This window comes from Fistularia commersonii, chromosome 32 (assembly GCF_037954325.1).
Source record: "Fistularia commersonii isolate RoL2024-O1a breed Wild chromosome 32, RoL_Fcom_v1.0, whole genome shotgun sequence".
Classification (NCBI taxonomy): domain Eukaryota; kingdom Metazoa; phylum Chordata; class Actinopteri; order Syngnathiformes; family Fistulariidae; genus Fistularia; species Fistularia commersonii.
In genome coordinates this window covers 5,818,073-5,844,068 of record NC_141315.1, presented here as the reverse complement: position 1 = coordinate 5,844,068, position 25,996 = coordinate 5,818,073, and the positions used below count along the sequence as shown (strand labels likewise).

General features: G+C 38.7%; 1 protein-coding gene and 1 pseudogene across 4 annotated transcripts in view; both read right to left on the bottom strand.

The window, feature by feature from the left end:
- Positions 1-25,996, bottom strand: part of dock1 (dedicator of cytokinesis 1) — a 177,559-nt gene that overhangs the window by 44,072 nt on the left and 107,491 nt on the right. For all 4 annotated transcript variants that reach the window (XM_086139460.1, XM_086139462.1, XM_086139461.1 and 1 more), the window contains exons 28-31: positions 17,216-17,317; positions 15,684-15,778; positions 1,593-1,671; positions 995-1,095 (exon numbers count right to left, since the gene is read on the bottom strand). In XM_086139460.1, coding sequence (XP_085995586.1) covers positions 995-1,095; positions 1,593-1,671; positions 15,684-15,778; positions 17,216-17,317 — 377 coding nt within the window. The remainder of the gene's footprint in view (positions 1-994; positions 1,096-1,592; positions 1,672-15,683; positions 15,779-17,215; positions 17,318-25,996) is intronic.
- On the bottom strand, positions 9,172-10,676 carry LOC147215242 (uncharacterized; annotated as a pseudogene).

Below are 25,996 nucleotides of genomic sequence, written 5' to 3'. Positions count from 1 at the left end.
TCTGATTTCACCCCTCTGTTCTCTGCTCCCGAGCAAGGCACAATAATTGGTATTACAGGCAAGACAGACAGTTCATGCACCAGTGCACAGTAGAAGGAGAGAGTGGGGAAAAAAGGAGACAGAAGGAAACAGAGACAGACACAAAGATGAACCGCGGTTGGGAAGGGGAAGAAAGAGTGGGTGAAAGAGAACTTGACAAACGCTGTATAATGTCCCCATTTTCTGGTAGCAATCTTGCTGCACTTGCATGTACTGGGCATGTCAAATGAGAAGCATGGCCATTTGCAGCGCCTATGTTTATTAGACTAAAACAACAAGTTGGGAAAGGCAGGGTAAGAGAGGCTGGGAATGTCTTATTTAGTGTGTATAGCACTGTTTGTCTTGGTGTCTGTGAGCTAGTGAGTTTATCATGGCCCATAATAAAGTGCTGACCAATGAAGAGTTTCACTGTCACGCACGGACCTGAGATATATGCCTCGGTTACAAAAGCTTCTCCAAATTAAGATTGGAGACGGCGCATTCCCCTTCTGCCCACAAAGGACATTTACATGTTTGGCAGCATTACTAGCCTGCATGAGAAACACTAATGTAGATAAATGGCTTTTATAGACAGGGCAGCGGGTGAGTGGGAAATAAAGCCACTCTCTGAACTTATAGGTCTTACAGCAGCGCAATTCTAAATGCCATGGGATTTGAATTTACTCAATTTAAAAACTGTGCGCTGGGATTTCCGGCCCCTATCTGCTGGCAGAGAAACATGTAGGGGATGCTTTGAGGAGACACCAAAGGCCTCTATACTAATTCCAGGAGGGGATTCCCAACTTGGCCTGATACCTGGGATTTAAGAAGGACGAATCAGTCATGCCACCACTGGGATTATGAGGTGTTGAAAATCTCAGTTAGCCCATGACTGATGAATTAATAATAACAACTTGGCAGGCTGTCTACATGTGGAATAAGGATATCTTTTTGAAAAATTGGGACCGACACTCACTTCTGAAATATCTTTGCTTTTTTATCACTTGAGAAGTTCTCCAGCTGCAAGGACTCCTGGGTAAGAAAGGCCACAGCCAGGTGGAAGTAGTTGTTCCAAAGCTAAACAAGATAACACACACACACAGCACACAGAAGGATGGGTAAGAGAAAAGGATTATTTATCTCATCATTCAAAATTAGCAGCAGTATCACAGTATGACACGAAAGCACCTGGGATGAAAGGTTTTGCAGATTTATTACATCAAAAAGGACTTATGATATAACTTCATCTTCTCTAACTTTCTTCAAAATAGATGTCTAGCGCAATCAACAGGGAATATCAAGGAACCAAAACATTTTATGTTCACTGCTAAGCAACAGCTTAAAAAGAAGGTAATAATGCTATGAAGAGCGATAAAGAAAAAATTGCTAAAATAATCAGCCAACAAAACCTATTGAAAACTTTAACTGGAAAATTAGAGAACATGTCAGACATTTTACAGACATTTTTCAAATGCTTTTAGGATAATTAAACAGAACTTTTTTTTTTTTTCTTTGGAGGAATACTAAAAGGATTGATGTTATAAAAGAGAGTTTTACCTCAGTTAAGCTCTTACCTGTAGCTCAAAGTTGGCCTGATCCAGAAATTTCTTGTTCAACACTGCTGCATACTGATTAATGGCCCGCAAGAACACCCTGGAAAGATAAGAGGGACATTGGGGTCTTGTACTCTTACTGATAACTTTTCCTCACCTTGAAAATAAAGGTATTCAACCTCTATATTTCTCAGTTACATGGCATTAAAGGTCACTTTCACAACATTTTTTTACAATCTCAACAGACACCAACTATAGAATAGTTGTTTGGAAGATTATAAATGTGTTACAGACAGTCAGATCAATTTTGCCAAAAAGGGGTCAAAGTAAAGAAGAAATCGACACAATTCAAAGATAAGAATTTTAAAACACGTGGGTTTTTTTTTCCCCTGTTCTGTGCACTTTCATAATGAATAAATATTTGCCCGTTAAAAAAAGCAAGAGCTCCCAGAGGAGGTCAAACACAGGGTGAATCGTCCTCTTAGGCAGACTGAGGAGGGCTAAAGGCTCAACTGAACAAAGATACAATGAGTAGATCTTAATGAGAACACTGTCTGATGGGTTAATCCACTCTGATGTTGCAGAATTAAATGTTAATAACTCAAATGGCATGAAGCTTTTAGAGGGGAATTATGATTGCTACTTAAAGAGTCAGAGGCTCATCCCCTGTTTAACTACATTTCCCGGTTGAACCATCCATACAACAATGTGTGTGCTCATCTCTCCAACTGAATGAAAAAGTCCTTATCGTTGATGTGCTTGAGGAAAAAATGTCTATCACAGCATAAACAACAACAATAACAGCAAGGTTTAACTTTATACAAGCAACATTCGCCTGAGGTTTTGTGGCTCATGTTCCCAATCGGTATCTGCTCACCCTAAGCAGCAAACGAAAATACAGCAGAATGTGCAGTAAAAATGACAAGGTGAAACAAGGACAATCCCACTTGAGAGGACTACATCAGGGTTTCATGAGCAGCCAATAAAGCGGTATTAAGATGTAATGTTCAGGTAACTCACACTGGCAGGTCAGTAGACATCTGCTATATGGGGAGTTCGCGCAGACCTTTCTGCCTTTCACATGGCTCATGCTGAGCCCCTACTAGCCCTGGATACCAATGTGGGAATCAATAATCCCTCCCACATCATCTTGGAGTGCTTTATGTTTCAGCCTCTTTGAAATAAGGGTCCGCCACCTAAGCTCACTGGAAGGTCTACTTTAACTGGGTTTAAGGTGAGGTTGAGGCCTCCCTTACACTCCTACCTACACGACCTTTTACAGGAATAATTATCACTGTCATGACAGCATTGCAGTGGAACATTGGGTATTTTAAAAAAAATACAATATTCATGTCCCAAATGTATCACCTAAATGCTACTGCAAGCTGATGTATAATAAATATGAAGTCACCTCAATCATTAGTCAGAAAGGTTAAATGTCACTGAACACCTTTGGATAAGCCATTAGAAGTCCATTTCTTTTGCTCTCTGCCCCTTCCATTTCCCAAGCACTCAGACAGCCTATTACTACCATCCTGTCTGCACACCTCAGTCAATTTTCTGCAGCTGTGAACATGCCAATATAGCTGATACGCTTAACATTGGGATAAAATGGGTTTCCGATGACTGCACCTCTGGGCTGGAAAATATTAGTAGTCAATATTTAGGCCTCATTATTTTCCATTTTTACGTAAAGAAAGAAAGAGAAACAAACCAACAAATGGGTAGACGGATATTTAAGAGACTAAAATCAAGGAGGATAAATAATCACGGTGGCCCATTTCACAGAATATAATTAAGTCACCCACTTACAACAAGGGTTCAGTCTGCGGTCAGTGGGACCAGTTTGTTCAGGGTATAAGTGAGGACTCACACAAAAGACTTCAACTTTTCAAAAAAAAGAGCCAAAGCGTGACTTAATGATTTATAAGAAGCAGTTGGTTTAGTTGGGGTCTTCATATATGCTCTAGTTTTTTTTGACACACCATATACTTTATCCGCAAAGTTTTCATGTGCCATTTTCTCTTGAAATTCCATAAATATCTCTCTGACAAAACAATTCGACAGGATTGGATCCTTTTTTGTGCATGAGAATATTCTGCATTCTGTCATTCTCAATGTTGAAAACCACTGAAACATGCACAACACTGATAATATCCTGCTGTCTCTACAATGTTGTCATGAATATAATTATTATAAGTGGTTAATTTGGTTTGGAAGAGCTGGGATTTCCTTGCTTAAAATACTGCATCAGTTATTTATTGATTGGTAACAGCCCATGTCATTTCTTAGCAGTGTGACGGGCAAAACTTGTGAGCTATAGAACCCTTTGAACACTTTGCGGAGGTAACCAGAAAGGAATGGAAGGAAGTAGGGTAGTTGAGCTAAACTGAACCTGGCAAATCATTTGGAATGACACTTTTTTTTCTTACACATTATCAGGTAGCACACAGTCCCTTCTGTGCGGCCACACACTGAGCTTTAAGAACAAGATCAATACTCTTCACAGTGTCATAGTAAATACGGCTCAACAGACGAAATGTATCTTTTTTTTTTTCGATATTCCATTCTGGTGGGCAGGTTCCTTTACAGTTCCAGTCCAACTGTTAAAGCAGATGAAATGATTTCTCATGGCTGGATACATGGAACATCTTTCCATTGAGATATCCTTTCCACAAACATATATTCAGTGAAAGTATCTTTCTTAGTTCCATTGCCTACTGAAGGCAGCATGGCTCAGGTGGCCAGAGCGGCCGTCTTGGAACCGTTCCTGGTTCGATTCCTGAGCCCCTGCTAGCCTGTCGAAGTGTTGCCGAACCAGACATTGAAACCCTGCCAAACAAGAATTGCTCTTTGGGCTGCCTGCTGCTCATGGTTCATCCATGATGGGTTAAATTCAGGGGTCAAATATTGATGTCTGATGTACGTATAACAGAATGTGCCAAAGTAAAGGGAGTGCTTCTTCTTAAAGCCTTTATAAAGCCAGCAATATGCCTGAACACAGCTATATAATGAGTATAAACAGACGGACAGCACGGTTCCTCTGTTAGCACATCCTGACATTAATTAAAGTGAAACACATAATGAGGCAGATGAAAATAGAATCTATTCTGCCTCATATTGGGCTCCTAAAGGCCAATTCAAACAAGATGATAGGCATTCAAGCATTCAAGGTTTGAATATTTTCCTCAAATGTCGACTTAAAAGTATGAACAACTAGAAGTGTCCTTAATGCAAATGCAAAAATCCTTAAACTATCTCCATTGGTTCAGTAGGAACAACTTTTCAAGTGATTTCACAACTTATTTCCAGTACTTTTTCAACTGCTGCAGTATAGGTGACTTTACAACCACTTCATTCACTGATGCATTATTCAACTCCAACATGTGTTGCAAAATTGTTCTTTTCTACACTTTTACCTTAAATTTATTGCATTCCCCCAGATTGGTTCTGTTTACTACTCTCTCCACCCAAGAGGTCTGATTTAAAATATGTGCAGTATATGGCTACAAATAATCAATGAAATAACCTCTTACGTTCTTGGTAATTATGACAAATTTATCACTAATGGTTCAATACAAGCAAAATTCTTCATCTGAAATTTGCTGGTCAACGACAAAGTCAACGTAAACACTGGGTTGCTGGACTGCCATGAGGGGATGTGCCATATGTGAAGAGAAGCGCTAGAAGCAGAGGCGCTTTGTCTTAATGTTGTTTATTCAAGACAACATGAACCCATTCACATGCAGAAGCAGAGAGCGGAAGCAGAATTTTCCAGGATGACATGGGAATCCTTAGGCATGAAAGTATAAAATTAAAGTGCAGTGCGTAATGATCATATTTACTGTTCAGAATTTAAGCACTGTGAGTATCATTCATGATTGCCTGTATAACAGTTACCGGTACTGTTCAATGTTCACTATTTACTCATTGTAGTTTCTGCTCTTTGAAGCTTGCATAATTACCAAAGTCAGATGCCAGAGGGAAAATGCCGGACTGCTTTGCAACATCTGTGAAGGCCAGTCATTATGCTAGGGAGGGATATCAGATGCTTTGATACAGATGTTGCAGACAATGACGAAGCAATTCTTTATAATATCATTATGTTACAAGTAAAACGTTAATGACCAGGAAATGTAACCCTTTCATACATATGTAATCAAAGACTTGCTCAATAGATTTACTGGCTGTTTTGAGCCTTAAGTGATAACATCAAGCACTGCCCACTTGCTGACTTCTGTTTTATCAGCTTAAGTTCAGGGTAGAAATAAAAGCACCTCTAATCACCAATAAAAATCCTGATCTTTTCTATTTACTGCTTCAGAGAAAACCTTTATTCTTTGGTGACTCATTGACAGAGCTGCACAGTACTTCCCATTTACCAAAGTAACTCTATGAAAATATAAATGCCATTAATCTCATGAAACAGCCATTGCAGGGAAAAAATAAATAAAAATAATGCATTGATTAATAATTGATGGGTGTGGGTTTACAAGTTCAATTTACATCCATGGATGGCTGTGGCCTTATTTTTTTAAGCTGATCAGCTGAATTCCTGCAGCCTTGGCACAGCGACTTGAGCTTTGTCAAATGTTCCTCAGTGCACATATGCAAATGAAAACTTATCAGCGGATCATACGATCTAATTGAGTTCAGGGAGCATTCCAGATAATGATCCTGATCTATTTGCATACTGGCTGGCTGAAAAGTTTGTGCATCTGCCTGTGCTCAGAGATAAGGCAAGGTCAAAAGCCGTCATTATCGAACCAATTTCTTAAATAAAATTTCCTTTATTTCAGATTTCTAGATTTAATATTAGATCAATGAATTTGTCAAAATACTTTCAATCCAATTCTGACTCCCATAGCATCCTTTTTCTCATGTATTTCAGTAACAGCAGTGCCCTCGAGGGGAGCTAAAGAAAGCTCTAATCACCATAAAGACTAAAAATACCTTTCCCTCAAACATTTCCATTTAGTTTCTTACTTTACCTAAAATATCAAACTACTTAGAACTACATTGAAACCTTGAAGTCAACTTTTGGGAAATGTGCCTGCTTCCTGTGCTTATTGATGGATTCCCTTTTCTACTATCATGCTATACGAAACTTAACCAATCTTTGGGTTGTTAGCTTAACACAATAAATGGTAGCCTTTGCAATTATTAAATCTAAATACATATCCTAACAACTCCAAATGGCTTCTATGTACATGTACATGGGAAATTCACAGTGTTTGTAGAACTAATGTGATACTACCAGACCTTAAAATGTTAGTTTTTGCTAACTATTTACTGATAAGAATCCTTGAGTACAGAGTTGGTGTATAGTGCCTAAATCAGTATATCAATCAGTATTAGCTTAATAATGCCTCTAATTACAATAAATGGATGGATATAAACAAATTAATGGCTTTGTGCTGCAATTGTCAAATAGCTAGAAAAAGGAAAAAAAAAAAGATGCACATCCTCTGCCCAGTTAGGAGTGGGTGCTGGATCAAAAAAGTTGACAGAATAGAGATTTTGGATTTTTTGGGCTGACATTAACAATATTCAGTGTATAAAAAAAGGAAAAAAGGGAAACATTTTAGGTTCTTGTTTTTTAAAATGAGCTCTGCAATGTAATATATACAGTTCCACTAACTCTTCTACATTCCTTTCAGTGTAATTGAGAAAATGAAATACAAATGAAAAGAAAAAAAAAGCAGTTTTTATTAATATTTTATTTTTAATCCACAACCAATTGGGGGCTTGTCTGTTACGAATGGAAAAATAAATAAATAAATAAATAGAACAATTAATCAATAAACAACAACAAAAAAATCTATTCACTTCTCGCCGTTCTAAGGACATGTTCAGTGTTACTCAAACCCATACCAGAAGCTGTAACACAGTCAGCGTATTAGGGATAATTATATAGGGCACTAGCGTATTAACAGCTTGACATTAATACAAAGGGTATCCCTTTAGTTAGCAGTGTGCATTACTGCTCATATGAAAATCAAATTAAATGCAGATGTGCAGTCATGAAATGGGGCCGTTCAGTTTGACACACCATTAATCTAAAGATAGATGTAATTAGATTACCAAAGTGAAAGAGGCGTTCATTACACGTACGACAAACATGTCAGTTATCTTCATAGAGAACAACAATGATTTACTGAGGGTCCCAAAAGGCATCTGTTTCAATGATTAATTGACAGAAAAAAAGATTATTCAACAGAAAATAGGAGGCGGTCGTTATCTACAGAAATTAAGTTTAAAAAAAATATATGTTTGAAAATCAGCTCTAGTCAAATAAATCATCAATCAACACCTAAAAGGTAGACAAATATTTTGAAGTAATTCTTAAATAACAGTTTCAGGGAAGATGACAAACAATAGCAACATAAAAAGTACCTGTCAAGCTATGAATCCCTCTCTTAATATGAGGAAAATGAAGGAAAGACTTTTGCATTAAATGGAGTAGCTTAAAATATTGGTACAGCTATGATCTTCCACTATATGTTTCAATTTGATAGCTACAGTTGATGGATGGTTACCCTACACAGCAAGCAACCCCGCGGCTTCCTTGATTCTGATGTTGATATAACCACACTGTGCAAAATCCCAGCAAATTCTTTCATTCTTCAGGGAGAACAGCAAACTGACAGGGTACGTCACGGACACTCAAGTGCACTGCAATCCACGGGCAACTCAGAACCACTTGCCTGAACAAATGCAACCTTTGAATTTTATAGCTATGCAGACAGACAGGCATGTCTGCCTGTACTTTGATTCTAATTCAATGCTATTTAAAATCAATGTAAACCCTAATAACCTGTGAGGGCATTTTTGCAACAAAGCTATGATTCTCTTATCAATGTCAAGTAAATAATTGTCATACTGCAGATTACAAATATTATTGATATTCAGTGGAGCTCAATGATCTATGAGAAACATTAATGACATTGTGAATGAGATAATTAATACAAGGAGTTACTTGAGACTGTGCTTATTGTATTGTATTTTGAGCACCAACTCTGTTTAAATATAAAAAGGCAAAGACACAAAAACACTAAAAAATAAATGTAAGGATGAATCTACAAAGTAAGGTTCCAAATTCTTATAATAACCCTTGATTCTTTGGATTTCAGAAAATCTGAAAATCTGATGGTGTGACAACATTACGGTGTAGTGTGCACATCATATACCAGGATTAGTGACTCCATGGGGGGGTTGCTTTGCTAATCTCAACATCGCATAGTTCAAAATAGTTACTCTAGAATTAGAGCACCAGCCACGTACATGAGAGGAAATATATGCATAAAAGGATGTGTGCACAGATTAGCCAGTGTTGGTTATTTTACACTGTTGCATCATCCTACTTGAAAGAAGGTTTTATTCAACATGAACAATGTTTTTTAACAATGATATATATTCTAAGTAGTCTGATATTTTTTTAAAAACAGACTAAAAATTACAACAAACAAACAACTTTTAAGTAAAAATCCCTGTATATTGGATTCCCAAGGAGTAAGCAATGGCCAGAACAGTTGAAGGAGGATCGTGAACATTGAACAGGCTTTCGTTCTTAGTCCTCTTTTCCTTTTGGTTCCTCCTTTCAGGGGTCGCCACAGCTTACACCAACTCACTTCATGTCATCTTTCAATACATCCATAAGTCTCTCTTTGGTCTTCTTCTAGGTCTCCTGTCTGGCAGTTCTAACCTTAGCATCCTTTTATTAATATATTCACATTTCCTCCTCTGTAAATTACCATACCATTTCAGTCTGCCCCCCCTGATCTTAGCTCCAGAAGATCTAGCATGTGCTGTCCCCCTGATGGACTCATTCCTGATCCTATCCATCCTAGTCACTCCCAAAGAGAATCTCAACATCTTCATGTGTGCTGCCTCCAGCTCTACTACCGGTCTTTTTCTCAGTGCCACTGCATCGAAACCATTTTGTATTGCTTATCTCACCACGGTCTTGTATACCTTTCCTTTAGTTCTCCCTGGTACTCTTTTATCACACATTACCCCTGACACTTTTCTCCATGCACTTTTCTCGCCTCAATGCACTTCTTCACCTCTTTTCTATGCTCTCCATTGCTCTGGACTATTGACCCCTACTACTTAAAATCATTCAGCTTCTTTATATCCACTGCCTGTAGCCTCATTGTTCCACCTGGGTTCTATTCATTCACACACATGTATTCTGTCTTGCTGCGACTAACCTTCATACTTCTTCTTTCCAGATCATACCTCTAACACTCGAGATTTTCCTCCACCTGCTCCCTGCTCTTACTACAGATCATTGTCATCTGCAAACATCATACTCCATGGAGATTCCTGTCTAACCTCATCTGAGTTCTGGTTGAATAACCTAACCAGAAACTCTATTCTAAACTGCTTCTCCAAGACACTTCCATACTGCAAAGGTTTATCATCAGGGTCAACTGCCTTTCCACTCTTCATCCTTTTTAATGCCCTCATTACGTCACCTTTACAAATCTTTGCTACTTTGTGGTCCTCAATAGTCACCTCTACCCCTTGCTTCTCTTTCTCATTTATCAGCTCTTCAAAATACTCTCTCCATCTTCCCTTCATTTTTTTTTTGCACATGTTAAAACATTTCCACCTTTATCCTTAATCAACCGAATCTGCTGCACATCCTTGCCATCTCTATCTCTTATGCTGTTATAAGTAATAATCTCCCTCCTTACTTTCTGACTTAGCATACAAGTCATCAAATGCCTTTTGCGTGGCCTTTGTCACTTCTATCTTTAGAGTGTGCTGCATCTCTCTGTACTCATGTCTACTTTCTTCAGACCACTCAGTGTCCCAGTTCCTCTTGGCTAACCTCTCTCTCTGTATATGCTCCTGCCCCAAGTCTCCTCATCTACTTTCCTTCCAAACACCAAGAACTCTTATACCAGTCACCCTGATCACATTGGCTATAGTTGTGCAGTTTAGTTGTGCAGGCTCTCCCTGGCAACCCAGAGCCTCTCTCAAGTCCTCCCTGAAAACCATACAACACTCCTCCCTTTTCAGCTGCAACCACTTCATCCTCTGCTCTGCCTTTGTCTTCTTCATCTTCCTTGTAACCACATTCATCCAACAAACCATCATCCTATCCTGTCTGTCATCCTACCATTACTTTGCAGTCACTGACCTTCCTCAGGTTACATCATCTATACAAGATGCAGTCTACCTGTGAGCTCCTACCACTACTCTAAGTTACTCTTGGTTCCTGGCTCTTCGGGAAGAAAAAAAAAACCCATGAGAGCCTTGTCAATCCTTTCTGCAAAGTTTACCACCATCTTTCTCTCTGTGTTCCTATCCTGGATACCATACATGCCCATTATTTTTTCATCACCTCTATTGCCTACACTAACATGCCCATTGAGGTCCGCACCAATTACCACTCTCCCACCTCTGGTGATATTCTGACAACAGAGGTGACAGCAACTACCTGCCAAATTTTTCCTTTTCTTCAAAATGAAATCCCAACTTTGGGACATAGCCAATTACAACATTGAGCATCACACCTTCAATGTCTAGCTTCAGTCTAGAGAAAAGTCTCTGATACTCTTTTCACAGCCAGAACATTCCTATCAAACTCCTCCTTCAAGAATACTCAGACTCAATTTCTTTTCCAATCAAAAATCATGATAGTACAACTTAAAACCTGCACCCAAGCTTCTTGCCCTGCTACCTTTCCAGCTAGTCTCCTGGACACACAGTATATTCACCTTCTCTGCTTCAAGTCAACCAATTCTCTTTTCCTGTCATCATCCCATTATTCAAAATCCCTATTCTCAGACCCAGACTCTTGCCTGTTCTCTTCTCTCTCTGCATCTGAACAGGCCTCCCTCCACTCCTTCTTTGACCCAGGGTAGTAAAAGTTCCACTGGTACCTTGCACTCTACCAGTACCAATGTGAGTCCTTGTTCACCCGGGACTCGAAACATCCTGTATGAGAGTTGTAAGTTTGGTTCTTTTCACCCCTGATGCCCTTCCTGGCACAACTGTCTGCATTTATCTGGGCTTAGGACCGGCTCAAAAAGACATTGGCTTGTGCCCCCCTGAGGCTGGATTGGACAGTCCCTTGTTCGAAGGTCAATAAATGCGTGTCACTGACAAGGTGATGAGGGAGGGGGAGAGAGGATTTAGAAGCATCCTGCAGGCCTCTAAGACTTAAAGGTAAGCACACCGGAATAATGAGGATTCACTATGGTGTCGCCGTTTTTGAGGGACAAGTCATATCAAATACCCTTGAACAAAAAGCTGCCCTTTTTTTAAAAAACAAAACAAAACAAAACAAAAAAAACTTCTTTTACATTTTTGATTTTTTTTTTAGTGTTTGTGAGTGGCAGAAAGGCAAACAGGATTAGTCTGATTACTCTTGGCAGGTCCATCTTATATTGTCTTTCAAGGTTGCCCTTTTAGTCCAGGTTTTTTCTCAGGGATGACTTCCAAGAGCAGCCATGAGGCCGCACAAAGCCTCTCCTAATGAGTCTGTGAGGGACTGATGGCACGGGTTACGGTGTTAAAAAGCAGTTTCTTCAGCTCTTCTGGGCTTTCATCCTCTACAGAGGGCTACCCCCTCCCCTCCCCATTCATCTCTCAATCCACTATTCTTACACATAATTAAGAGCTCCACAAGATACTTTGAGTGTCAGTTACGCAAATTGAGTTTTTGTGAGGACACCTGATGGTAACTTCAAATTTTATACATAAGAAGGTTTTCAATTTTACTGAAAATTATTGCGTGCCCAAAGTGTAGCTGGATCATGTCATAATAAGAAGATTAAGACATGCCTAAATTATGTCCAAACTGTTAATTATGAATTTTGGTTGCAGTGTAAATGATTACCCTTGGAGATGTAAGAACCAAGATTAATGGTAATAAGGAAGATGATAATGATGATGGCACTAAGTGTGCAGTGTGTTATACATCACAAGCTATGCAACTGAATGCTGCAGTGGTCTAGAAAAGTTTAAAATGAAAGCTTGCTCGAGAGCACATTTCAGCTGACTTTACAAAGCAGCCAGCAGCTGCTTCCTGGAACAGTAATGCAAAAAAAGGAATAAAAGAGTGAATATATCCTTGAGCAGATGCCAAATTATGTTAATTCACGGAGTAAGTGCTCTCGAAAAAACATCTTGGTTTACCTACAGGGCCCTTGTAACTCTAAAACTGAACTTGTAATTTCACATGAAGTGTCAGAGCCACATTCAAGACGCTTTTCAAAGCAGACACATTTGAAATAGAGCACACATTAGGAAACTAATTGTTACACAGAATCGTCAAGGAAAAATATTTTTCCCATGAATCAGCACTGAACGCTGATGAATTATCTTTACCGAACTCAGGATCTAATTCCATTTCAATGTTGCTATTGAGTTATGGTCAATGGACCTTAACTCTGATGATGCTTTTTGCTGTGCAATTGCAGGCCCATGAATCAGTTGACAACCTGGTAGATGCGAGAGATGGGGGAAGAAGGAGGGAGTGGGAGGAAACAACCGCTGTAACTCCTCATGCCCTAATCATTAGTGAGGCTATCATAATGTGTCGACTTGAGAGAAGTGTCTGTTGGGCTGTGTACTGTGTGGCCCAGGAATAAGACATGGGAAGTCTTTTTCACAAAGTCCTTAAATTATTGAAATTAGTAGGCTCTTGGAGATCCATTTCATGTTGATGGCAGTGATTGTTTACAACATTTGCAATTTTTAATTTTGGGTACAAAAAACACAACCAAGCATCTGACCGTAACAAGGTTTATCAAAATTGGGTGTATCATTGACTATCAGTTCTTTTGAATTTTTTTAACGGATCAAGAGATGATGTGAACGAAGTTTCAATACAAGGCAGGGGTGCATCTAAGGCTTTTATGATGCGCTACTAATGCCTCTGATGGATCCAATGCTATCCAAATCGGCATATAAACATAAATCATCCACCCACCACCGAAACAAATTCATTTGCCACATCCTCAACCCCAACTTCACCCCATGGGCTTTTTACTCCAACTCTACATTTGCGAATGACTTTATTATTGAGGAGCAGCACAACCTCCATGTCTTTTCTGTGCATTTGTTAGACTGTTTGGTTATTTATTTTAAAGATATAAAGTAGAATTATGCAGAGCTGGAAATCTGCAGTGCTGTTTCCTTTTAATGTGTGATTGCAGCAGTGTTACTTAACTCTTGTTATCAAAAATATTGCAATCAGTACATTGTGGCTGCTGGATTTCCAGCATTGCATATCAAGTACATTTAATACGTAACACGTGTAGACCCCGCATGCAACCAATCTTTTACAAATCATATCATCAAAGTCTTTGGGCATATCCGGCTTAAACTGTCGATAGACGACAAAAGGTCTTTAGAGGAATGAAATTGACTGTTTTTAAGGACAGGTGGGAAATCAATTACCCGATGCCTTACAATCAAAAGAGTAAAGCAAAAAACTGTCGCTCACTGATAACATTTCCTCTGCTATTTGATCTGTGAAGGTGTAGGTTTTTCCTTATGCTTTTGCACCCTTGTGTTCCAGGAAACAAAGTGATCAAACTGACATTGACGGATTGTGAAAATACATGGAGTATTTATAGCAGGCTCAAATATATAGACTGAGGATGAATAAGACCTTGACAGGCTTATTTTTCATTGAGTATAACAATGACTTACCTTCAGCGAGTACCGGTATGTGCTGACTACAATGCGCAAGTACAAATAGAGGATGAGAATGGGAGATTAAATTTTGGCTTTCAAGCAGAGTCCTAAATGAAACATTTAATTCACAAAAGAAAACAGAGTGCTTGGAGCAGAGGGATGTTTATTCTGGCCAAACACTGGACTATAGCATTCAAACCTAAAAGCAGTTAATAATGATAATAATAATAATAATAATAATAATGATAATAATAATAATGACTTTTCATCAAAATGTTGAACAAATGAGAAAAAGTAGGTTGGTAAAAAGTGAGTAGGACACAAACAACAGAATTTATTCCACCTATCTTGTAGTCCTGTACTTAATGTAATTGGAGGCTGACAATTAACCTACTGCATGATTTTGTTAGTGAATGAACAAGATTGTCTTGTTCACAGCATATAGGTGAGACCACAAGTTGTGGAAGTAATGTATGTCTGCAGCTGTGGAGGGTCAGGGAAGACACTTTTATTACTTGAAACTTTAGCTCAATCCAAGGGAAAACAGATGTGATTTGCATGCCCGAGAGGCACCGTGGAGCATCATCGCCAAGCTGTGCCAGCATCATCTACATTGTGACCCAGGTGGCTGACTGTGTTTTTAGGAGGGATGGTTTGAATTACAAAAAAGGAAACTGGTTTGATGTAATTATACGACAGATAAAGTAATAAAGTAAATAAGGATTGGTCAGATAGTTCGCACTGGTCGCAGTCATCAAGGGGATTCCCCCGAAGTGTTTTCCAAGCTCAACACTTGCAGACCCGAGGTATACTTGAGTTGTCTTAGATAAGTTTACTATTTTCATGGTTAATATGAGATTAATTCATGTGCATTAACACGGTCTAATACAACTATCATGAGTCTCTGACCACAGCTCAAAGAATTGCAAAGAATTTCATAATAAGCACTGCGCCTGGTAAGGCAGTACAACAAATTCTGGCATGTGTCTTGCTTGAAAAGAAACAAATGGAGAGACTCTCAAAGAAGCCTTTAACTGCTGCACTAACTTTATCCGACAACTGCACATAACAACTCTTGAATAGTCTCCTAAACTGCAAAGAACATTTCATCTCTTCATACTCTTGACAAAAAAATAGAAATCAGGGAAGGTTCACATTAATAAAACAGAAGGCCACAGTAGCACAACAAGCAACAAAGTAAAGAGATGCTGGGACTAAGTTCAGAGATTAGCAGGCAGCATACACCCTGGCATCTATAATTCATATGATTGTTTATGGCTGCGCTGACTGCTCATCTGATTGCTGCACTGCTGAGGCCTTGTGCCGATATTTGCATGTAGAGGAAAACATTTGAAAATATCCTAACCCACTTCTGACTACTGTTCCTTAGCAACAACATTGCAAGGAGAGCCGTTATGTATGTGTGTGCACGTCAAAAAGTGTCATACTTACTTATTCTGCATCATGTTCATTATGATCCAGTCCGAGGGGTATACATTTTTCCCAATCAGATCTTTAAACATGATAAATGTTTCCATTAGGAAATCCTAAGAGAGAGAGAGAGAGAGTAAGAGAGGACTTTATGAAAATGAAAACTGTTATTCTTCCTTCTCAAAGATGAGACTCATTCTGGTGATTTTGTGGATTTTTGGCCAATAGGTCTCGAGTTTTAATGTCAAGTAAAATTTTGTTTCCTTTTCCAAGTGGCACTCGAAACCAGTCAGTTAACATACACGCAATCATTTTGCATGGTGTTACAACAATCCTATGCTGAATAGGATATTTAGATTTCATAAGGGGTTGCATTTACTATATGCATCAAGTTTTGAAGCAGCATTTTATACCATGTCTGGTTGAACTGAAATGACTTGAATAAGCGTCAACAGCATTTCGATAACACGGTGACAGGTAATAATCAGAACGTTGCCACTTTCTTTCCTCCTCTGAGCTCCCAGCTCTGTTCATGCACTATAGGCATAATCTCCTTCAAGCCTGTGCTGAGGCTTTCAAGAAGTTGGCTTGGGCTTCTCAGAACAGAAGTGACAGGAGACTGATTCAAAGGACTGTTTGTGGAGGGAAAAAAAAGATTAGAGCAAAATGGGAGTTCAACTGACCAGCAGACTGCAGTCTAATTTTACACTATTGATTGTAACACAACAGGAAATACACAGTTGTGAATACGAGTAAGTGCGTAAAATAAAAAATACACAAAATTAAAAATTTGCAACTATGATATATAGACATGGATATAGTGATCTGACAGGAGAAATGTGTTTTCCCCTCCTAGCAAACAATGAGCCGAGATTGTTTATCTCACTAGAGGCTACTTAATGTAATGTACATAAAGGTCAGAATGTTCCTTATAAGATTATTTCTTTTCACAAACAACTAAAAAATACAATAATAGGCCTCAACAAGAACATGGGCAAATAAATGTGAAACTTCCGATAGCATAAGTTATTATTTGTCTCAAGTTAAGATAGCCTGAAATGAGGACCAATTCCCAGTCATGGTACAAATTCTTATGGACATAATTTCCTGTAATACTGGATATGAATAGCACTTAAGGACACAGAAAAGGGCAATTTTTAGTTTATATCATTATAAATCATACAGTATGTGTTTTCAATGGTGCACACAAGTGAATTGCTGAGGCAATAGCACAAAGGAAGGAACCCCTCACAAGCTGACTTCAAGGCCTTTTTTTTCTTTTTTACCTCCGCCCACTTGCCTTTATAATCTCAAATCATCAAGAGCATCCTGTATATGTTGCTGCCTGAGAGTAACAACCACAGATTCTTGTGTTTTTTTTTATTGCAACGGCAAAATGATTATCCGACAGAACCCCCATATCTTTTGACTTGGAGAACATGTTGAATAGGGTTAGATCGAGCCGCCGGATCTACATTTTCTGGAATTTCACAACAATCAAGACTCAAGTGTGTCATCTAGTGGACCACACTACCCTCCTAACCTGTACTTACCACCACATCACTCCTTATCGTGCCAAAGGTGCTGATCAAATGCGCATAATGATAGTCGTCCATCTGCCTCAGCGTGGCAGTCATGCTGGCCACGAAGCTCCCCTGGAGAAGAAAAAGAAGTCCATTCAATACACAATCAAGTTTAAATTGAAGGCTAAGGACAGAATGACTGTGCCTGTGATTTAGATTGATACTGACTGCTGAGTTGATTGGATGTGAGTACCTAAGCAGGCCTGGCCTCCCAGGTTTGAAAAGGTAGGCACCATCACTCAGAAGCTGATCTCATTAACCTACTGCCCTCCACTCCCTAGTTCTTTGTCTCTACTGATTATAATGCCTGCAAGGTCCCAAAAGTGCCATCTTAACTTCACAGTATGCTATTGTGACTGAGCATGGCATGCTGTATACGGGCAGCAGGGAGCAGATAATGGAAGGATGTGTGAAACGCATGGCGGTGGGATTGAAGGATGTTTCTGCTGCCTGTCAAGTGTCACGCTGGGAAAGACGCTGGTTAAAAGAAGACATTCTGGAGGGAAAAGACAAAGCTCCTTCCTCGACAATTAGTGCCATTGCATGGGGCTGGGGCTGTTGAAGGCTAACAAGTTAAGTTGTGCGAGAACTTCAGAGGATTAGACGAATTAAGTGAGGAATTTTAAGAGCATAGCGTGATAATAAGCTATCAAGAGACTGAAACAAGAACAGGGGTAGATAGCAAGACGGATGCCATAGAGATGATGTTTCATGTGTATTAGTAAAACTACTGTGCCTATTAAAAATGCATACATCAAGATGGGATAGAAAGTACACAGGCGTTGTTTGTTCATGCTCAGCACTTTATAATCCTCATGTCTGCCATCTGGCTTACCATATAGCAAGACTGATTAATCATCCTGTGATGAATTTGTATAATCATTTTTTTTTTGTCTGTCTTGTGTTTTAAACTGGGACCTAACTATATCCATTGAAATTACACATCATATTCTTAATTCACAAGCAAATGAGAAATTCTACAGGATTTTTTTTTCCTGCTTAACACGTTTTAGAGTTGACAGACAACAGTCTCAGATCAGAAGGAATCACTACAAGCTACTGAAGCAGTGTGCGTTGGAAAAAAAAAAAACATGTTTTTCAGCAATACATTAACGACAAATCCAAGATATCTTGTGAGCTAAACATCTGGCTCCTTGTTGGTAAGCTTCAAATACACCTCATGACACCACTTCAGAGGAAACCACCATAAAGAATGTTCTATTATAATAAAAACCTGAACTATAATAGCAGAACATGTTTTGACTTGTTCTGCAGCATGCAATAGTGATGTTAATACCCCTTGAGGACACTGGCAATAAACATTATAAAGCCTGGAAAGCATTAAAATGTTCTTTTCATTAATTCATTTTTTTAATTTAGCTGTTTATTTTTGACTAACAGCAAATTAGTGCACAACCTCAACCCCTTGTTTCCTTGGTTCAATGACTGGAGCTACATAAATGATCCTGTTCAGAAATTGTTTTTATTGATCTCCTCTGTTGATTCTTGTATGACAAATCTTGATTTTGTACATCACTGGGATGAAATGACCTGTACTGCGTGACAGCTTGCTAAGTCATATCAGGGTGTAAACCACAATGACTTACATTCCTTTAGAGGTTTTTAAAACTACGGACAATGAACATGAACTCGCCCTCATTCTAAATGGAATTGAGAAACCCGTGGAAACAAAGCATAAAATTAAACAACAAGGACATAATCTTAAAAAGGTGAGCAAAGTGCATATTGAAACACCAGCTTGTGAATCCGTCTCTTCTCATTGTTTCTTAATATTTCAACCAAATACATGACCAGTGGAAAATTGTGATAGGTGAGTTGGAAGGGAAGGTCTAATATACATTTCCTCTGGAATGGTAACAATGATCAAAGACTTGTGTGAAGGTAGCGAGCAAATCCTTCTTAATTTTCTATTTAATTTCTTAGGATCCTGGGATGTAACTAGCATGAAGGCCAGGCATTAGCTACTTCAATTCCTTTCACAGAGAGTAGATGTTTTGCAAATAAAAGGAGCAGAGCTTCAAAGCAGACCAAAGGCCTCAGAAGCCACTGGTGCCTGTTGCAGCAGCTCGCCTCTCCATGAGCACTTTAGAGGCTAGATCAGCTACAGGGTATCTCGTGTTCATTCACTCTTTCCACTGTGTAGCATCAGCTATGAATGAATTCCCCAGATAAAAATCTTTCTGAGCAAATTCAACATGCTGTAAGCCTCAGCGTGCGACTTGCCATAAGGCTCCAGTGCTGCAAACAGCAGCATAAGCTCCTTAAGCTTACTACCAATGTTCAGACAAGACTGCCAACAGCACAAGCATCTATTTGCCAATGTTACTTTTGATTTTACTCTTGAAATGTGTTGTCCATGACTGATTCTTAAGCTTCCGAACAAACACAATTGCAGGTTTAGGAACGGAGATCAGCTAGCAAATTAAATAGAGGTTAGAGATCTCGCTGCCGTATTCCCCATTTGATGTGGTTTTAGAGTAACAGACAGAAAGAGAATGTCCTACAAAAAAGCTTTGGGCTTGTCACTGTTCTGCAATTAAGATGAAAACCCAGAGCAGGAACACATGCCACACCAGCTGTTTAGGCATAATGTGTGAAAGAGCTGTGTTGCATACCAAATGGAAAACTTCAGATATATATTACTCTAAGGTCTTCAAATCTGATCTGGTAGGTGTAAGTGGTGTGGTATTCCTTTTTTGTCATACAGCTGACTCCACCGGTGAAAAATGGGGAAACTCAAAGATAAGCATGTCTCATGATTCATTTATCTAAGACCCTTACACCTAGGATGACTGTTGTACCGCTTCCATGACCACACTTACAGTTATTTATCTACTTAAGGATGGTGGCGAAGGAAATTGAATCAAGCAGATTCAAAAAAAGGGCAAAACAGTGCTGTCTCTTGCTTGTCAGTGAGTTTCTCATTTCTAATTTTTGAATGGTTAACATCGTGAGCCAACATTAGTAGAATTAAATTTAAAAGGATTAGAAAAGTGTTATTGTCTTCTCTTAAAATGAATTTTGCTAATATCACTGCTTATGTGTCTGCCTTTGTTGCATAACGTGTTTCTTGAAACATGAGAATTAACATGAAAATGCCATGTTCACATCACAGTTTTCTGAAAAAAGTTGCCCCACAGATTTGCCACATCTCTATTTGTAAGTTGCAATTTGGCATGTGTTTCCACATTTTCAAAAATTACTGATTTAATGTACAGAATACTGAATTCACAAGTACTGTCCCTTCAGTCCAGACAGCATTGAATATAAATACATGTCAAAGAGAACCTGAACCGATATTGGGAGGAGATAAACCTCATCATTTAAAGTGGTGTATCTCACTAATAAATGAAAGAGGTCAGTTTACCCTACAAACACGCAGTGCATTGATAATTCATTGATAACCAATACCTTCAGTGATGAGGAAGCACCCAAGGCACGAGGAGAAAACGGTTACACGTGCCAATTATTGATTGGTTATCAGTCTAATGAAACCATTTCTCAAGGCAAGCAACAATAAACCTCAGCTTGATATTGACATTTGTAGGAGTGACATTTGATTGTCTCTGGACTGCACGTAAATCTCGTGCTGAGGCCAGATAAGTCAGAAATTTGGGGGAAATGAGACTGGGGTAATTATAAGGTTGGACCAGTGTCATCTGATGTTGCCTGAAATCCACATCTCATGTAATTTATCTTCCTTATGCACCTGATAGCAAAGAGTGACAATTTCTCTGGTGAAGGGTTGACCCCAAAACAGGCCATTGTTTTAAGTCTTTTAATTGCACCTGTGGGGATGTGTCACTTGGTCTCGAGAGAAACACAGTAAGAGCTAAAAACTCTCTCTTGAGGAGAGAAAACTAACAACCGAGTAGCAAGAATGATGAAGAGGAGGGGGGAATTCCCTTTTTCCTCATCCTCTCTTAGCTCCAGGCCTGATGCAGATACACATTTGCTGCCTCATTAAGACAGAAATTACTGAGTGCACACAGCAAACCTGACAATACAGTTCAATCTGTGAGGGTTGAAGATGCTCCTGTTCTTTTAGCACAGCTGACTTACTGCTAAGTCACACAGGCTTTTTAAAATGCCACTATTACAATGAAATGCAAGTGAATTTAAATTTAAATCCTACTCAATTTGCCTTCCATTTGGAAAACACTGTTCGGCTACAAATACAACCCCTTACGTTGGCCCATAATGCATATTAGCTCTGAGGGGGACCTTTTGAATATAACATCAGTTTATTTCTTCTATTCTATTACGTGTTGTTCTTTGATGTTCGGCAAAATAATTCTTAACGTCACTGTTAAATACGTTTTTCCACAGTTCATAGTGTAGTTGGACTTGGACTTTCAAATTCTAAAAAAAATACAACTGAAACCTGCTCACATTTTTAATGGCAAATCTGCAGAAATACCCTCTACATGATGACAATTGGATGCGTGAAAGCATGAAACAAAAGACTCTGTCTCTTAGTCTGTGAAAGATCAACTGAGGGCAGCATTCAAATGAAACATTGAATCAAACTGCCACTCCCAGGGACTTGTAAAGTGGGTGAAGATGCATTCAGCACTGCTGAGATCTATTAAAAATAATTATCTATAGAACCAACAACCTTTGCAGTAATCAAGCATGGAGGGGAAAATGTTTTCAAACCTCTTCTACTTCTTAGTATTTCATGAACTCAACACGTATGGACTTTTTTTTTTTTATGTCTAATTATAAAATGATTATTGTTACAATGGGTTAAATGGTAATTTTCCAGAAACACCCGTCAAACAATCAGACAAAATAGACTTCCTCTATATGCACCGAGTCCTATTTTGGCATTGTAAATTTCTCCTGACAAGACAGACAAACACAGCAAGCACAAAGAGAAGACTGGGTAGGCAGCAACAATTAGTTGCTTTCACACTAGCCTCTCAAAGGGAGGCAGAGCTGACACATGCAAGGTATTTGGCCAAAGCTGGAGGATCCAACAATGCCCACTTGGCTCCAGCATGCAGCCAGCTAGGTGCAGCAGCCAGGTGGGTCTGCCAACAGAAAAGAGTGAAAGACTTGTTCGGGGGTAGGTACTTTTCTTTTTCGTCAGCAGCATTGCAGTAATGATGAGGCAACCAGCGCTTCAAAATGCACACTGGTCAACCAGCTGTGAAAGTGACCCCTAATGCTATCCGACTTGACAGCACTCAACTTGGCTTGAGGAAACACTTTCGCATTAATAAATCAAAGCATTATAGCATGTCTTGCTTTATACAAGCAACCTTACTGAACCATGACAGCTGTCTTTCCAACAGCTCCTTGTGTCGGACACCAAGCATACATTATTTGTTGGGTAGCAAACAGATGTTAATGATCATTGCTCAGTGAGTGCTGCAGATCGCAAAGATGGACTGGACATGAAAGGGATCGTGTGGGTCAACAATGGGTTGCCACGTTTTTGTCCTTTAACATGTTGTATCTAAAATCCTGCGGTTAAAGTTAGGTTGTCAGTGGAGGAACGGTTCAAGATAAACTGTCTTTAACCTGCAGTTGTGTCTATGTTAACAGGAAAGATAAAGTTTGTGGAGGAACTGGAAAAGATAAATGTGCCACCTTTTACATTTAAAACCTATGAAAGCCCTTATTAAATAACTACAAAAACATTTTGTGTCCACCCCAATATTGATTGAGAAGGACAGATTGGCTTTCATTGCCAATAATTCATGTTCAAGTCTGTCTCTAATCACAATATTTGTGCAGCAAATCAAAGAATGAGCTTCCCTGATGGATGGATGACCCAGTTTATTGCTGGTATTTACTTTTCATCAGTGGAGTGAAACTTATAATGACTGTATAAAAACTGTAACTTCCAATACTTTGGGTACAGCCCACTGGTGCCACCACTGCTCCTCAACTGACCCGAGTCACTATGACCGTCTGAAGACCTTGAGGCAAGGAGACATTGCATCATTAGACTAATTGCCACCCATCAAAGAACAAACAAAAAATAAAAATAAAGGTTTGTGTGACATTTTTTAAAAATGATTCTTAATGAATACACCAGTTGGCCCTGTAAAAAAATATTTCCTTCAATCAATGCTTTATTTTTTTTGTTGAGCATTTTGAGTGCAATATAAAATGTTTCGGTTTTACTTACATACGTTATGTTAATTAATTCAAATTCTCAAATGGAATTTGATGAGATTTCAATATTGTTCCAGATATCTCTATAAAGTTTGAATAAAACTATGAAGTTTGAATAATCAAGATTGTTTTGAGAGATTCCGCTCAAACAATTGTGGTCCAACTCAAATGATGCATCTTTCTAAACCACATTTTGACAAATTTGTAAATTTTGCAGCAACAACGTTGACTCTGTTGATTTATTGTTTTAAAGTTAATTCCAGTTATCTAATTACAAAACATTTATACTACAAAAAAAAAACCACTAAGCAAATTTGGGTAACTTTTTTTGATCTATTTAATCTTTTCATTTCTTCTTGTCCCTGTCCTGTTTAATGTTGCTACTGTTATTTTTTTCTTTTGAATTAATACTCATTTGAAGATGCTATGATACAGGACCGAAAGACCGGAAATAAATCTTTTCTCTTTTTTGGGGGGAAAAGAAGTAAGGAACATCATCATCTTTAAAATTCACAATTGATGCATCACTAAATAGTATTCATATCATTCAGCATGAAGAGAGACGTGCACACTCTTGATAAGCCTGTTGAGTTTTACGTGTGTATTTCGTTCTGACTCACATCATATTTTGGATGTTTTTTTTTTTTCTGGACAGACTTGAAGCAAGCTTTGAACACACGTTTGATGAAAAGACCAAAAGACAGCAGCAGATGGGGATGGACTCTCACTGACATATCTGCTAGGCACATTTTAATCGTTCTTTCTCACTCTGAGACTTGCTTGGGCAATACTGCTGCACAGCAGACACATCATATCAGCCTGTCAGCACAAATGTACACACACACAAACCTGACTCGTACACGCAAAATATTCCCCTCTCTTTAACAATTGCAGTGAGATCCAAGTTACAATAAATTGACAGCTCTCTCCGCTACCAAGTGATTCAGTTCCATACAGATACAACACTCAATACTGTAATGTACTCTGCATGGATGACTGCACTCTGGATCTCGGAAGACAGATTACGTATGAAGTGGAGTGGTGACAGAGACACTACTCAAATGAAACTGGGAAATGTATGTGATCTGGGATTCCCAGTGTGAGAACAATTTAGGCATGGCACAGAGTACTTCTCCTGAGATCTACTCCACTAAACAAGAACAAAAGCATACAAATTCAACGGGAAAAAAAAAATAGTTCTCTTACTTTTCCTCATACACCAATTAGAGGATGCACAGTAATGTGCCAACCGTGTAACCTGAGCTAAGAGACATGCTATTTTGGGAAATGCCATTGTTTGGGTGATTGCTGCACAGTTACATAATTATTGAAGCATCAGTAACATTTGTTTCAGCTTCCAAACATTGGTGACATTTGTGCTTTGACAAATTTGTTTCCTTAAGATTTCTACTTGGTGGTGTATGCATCTATTGCACACTTAGTACTAAAATTAATTCCATGTGTGAAAAAAAAAGCAACTACTGGGATATTGCTATTGTTTCCAACACAATCTGTGCATTAAGTCAAGATTCACCCTTCTACATAGTACAAAAATGTCTGTTTTTCTATGGTTTAAAGAAATGTATGACCATTTTCAAGACTGTTAACACAAAAAGTGCTTCTACTAGCAAGAAAATTCAGAGAATTGATTTCTGAATTGAGCTGAATCTAATGGTTTACTACATTCGAGTAAGGGGACGGGGGGTTCAAAAAGATCAACTAAATGTCTGATATGCATTAATGCAGTAGAAAAGTTAAACAATAAACTAATATCCAAGAAAGACTTTGGTTCTGACAGTAAGCCTGTACTAATTAATGTGCTTTGATACAAACTTTGATGTGAACTAAAAGACAAAATGAAGAAGCATGCTTGGTTCTGCTACAATTAGGAAACAGACAGACGTAAAGTGATTATTGTCATTAAAATCAATCGTTTTAAACAAAATTAGAGAATGAAAATATGCACTCTTTTTTTTTTTCATGGGGGGGAATTTTACAAGTATCCGGTGATGACATTAAGGCTTTGAGCATTGTGTTGCTGTTTTAGCTCAAGAAATAAACCTGGACACTTTCAAGAGTAAAGTGAAACATACTTACTGGCATTGTCAGTTTGACCATAAAACAAAAGACGCTGGGTAAATTATAAAACACACTTTCTACAAATTGATTTACAATCTCAACAAGCCCTGTGGCAAAACCCAAGAACAAAAAGCCAGGCTCCGCATTTGACCACAGCACTAAGAACACCTTATGTGCAGAGGACAAGGACATAAGATAGAGGAGTCCCCTGAGGACTTAGCTTTGAGGTAATGAAATCAATAGGAGAGAAGAGTCACTCCAGTGACTTGTACATTGCCACCGGTTTATCCAACTGAGAAACCATTTGCTTACACCAGCAACAATCTCTGTGCAGGAACTAATAAAAAAAAAAACAGTAAAACCTATTCCAGCCTCAAATTCTGCAGATATCACTGCCCATTGAAGCTTCATCCATTAGAAAAAGAACATCGATCCAGGAATCGAAAAAGACACAAGCGGAGGGTTGTTCTAAAGACATGTTACGATATTTAGCCTACATTAGGATTGTTCAGGTTTGGAATT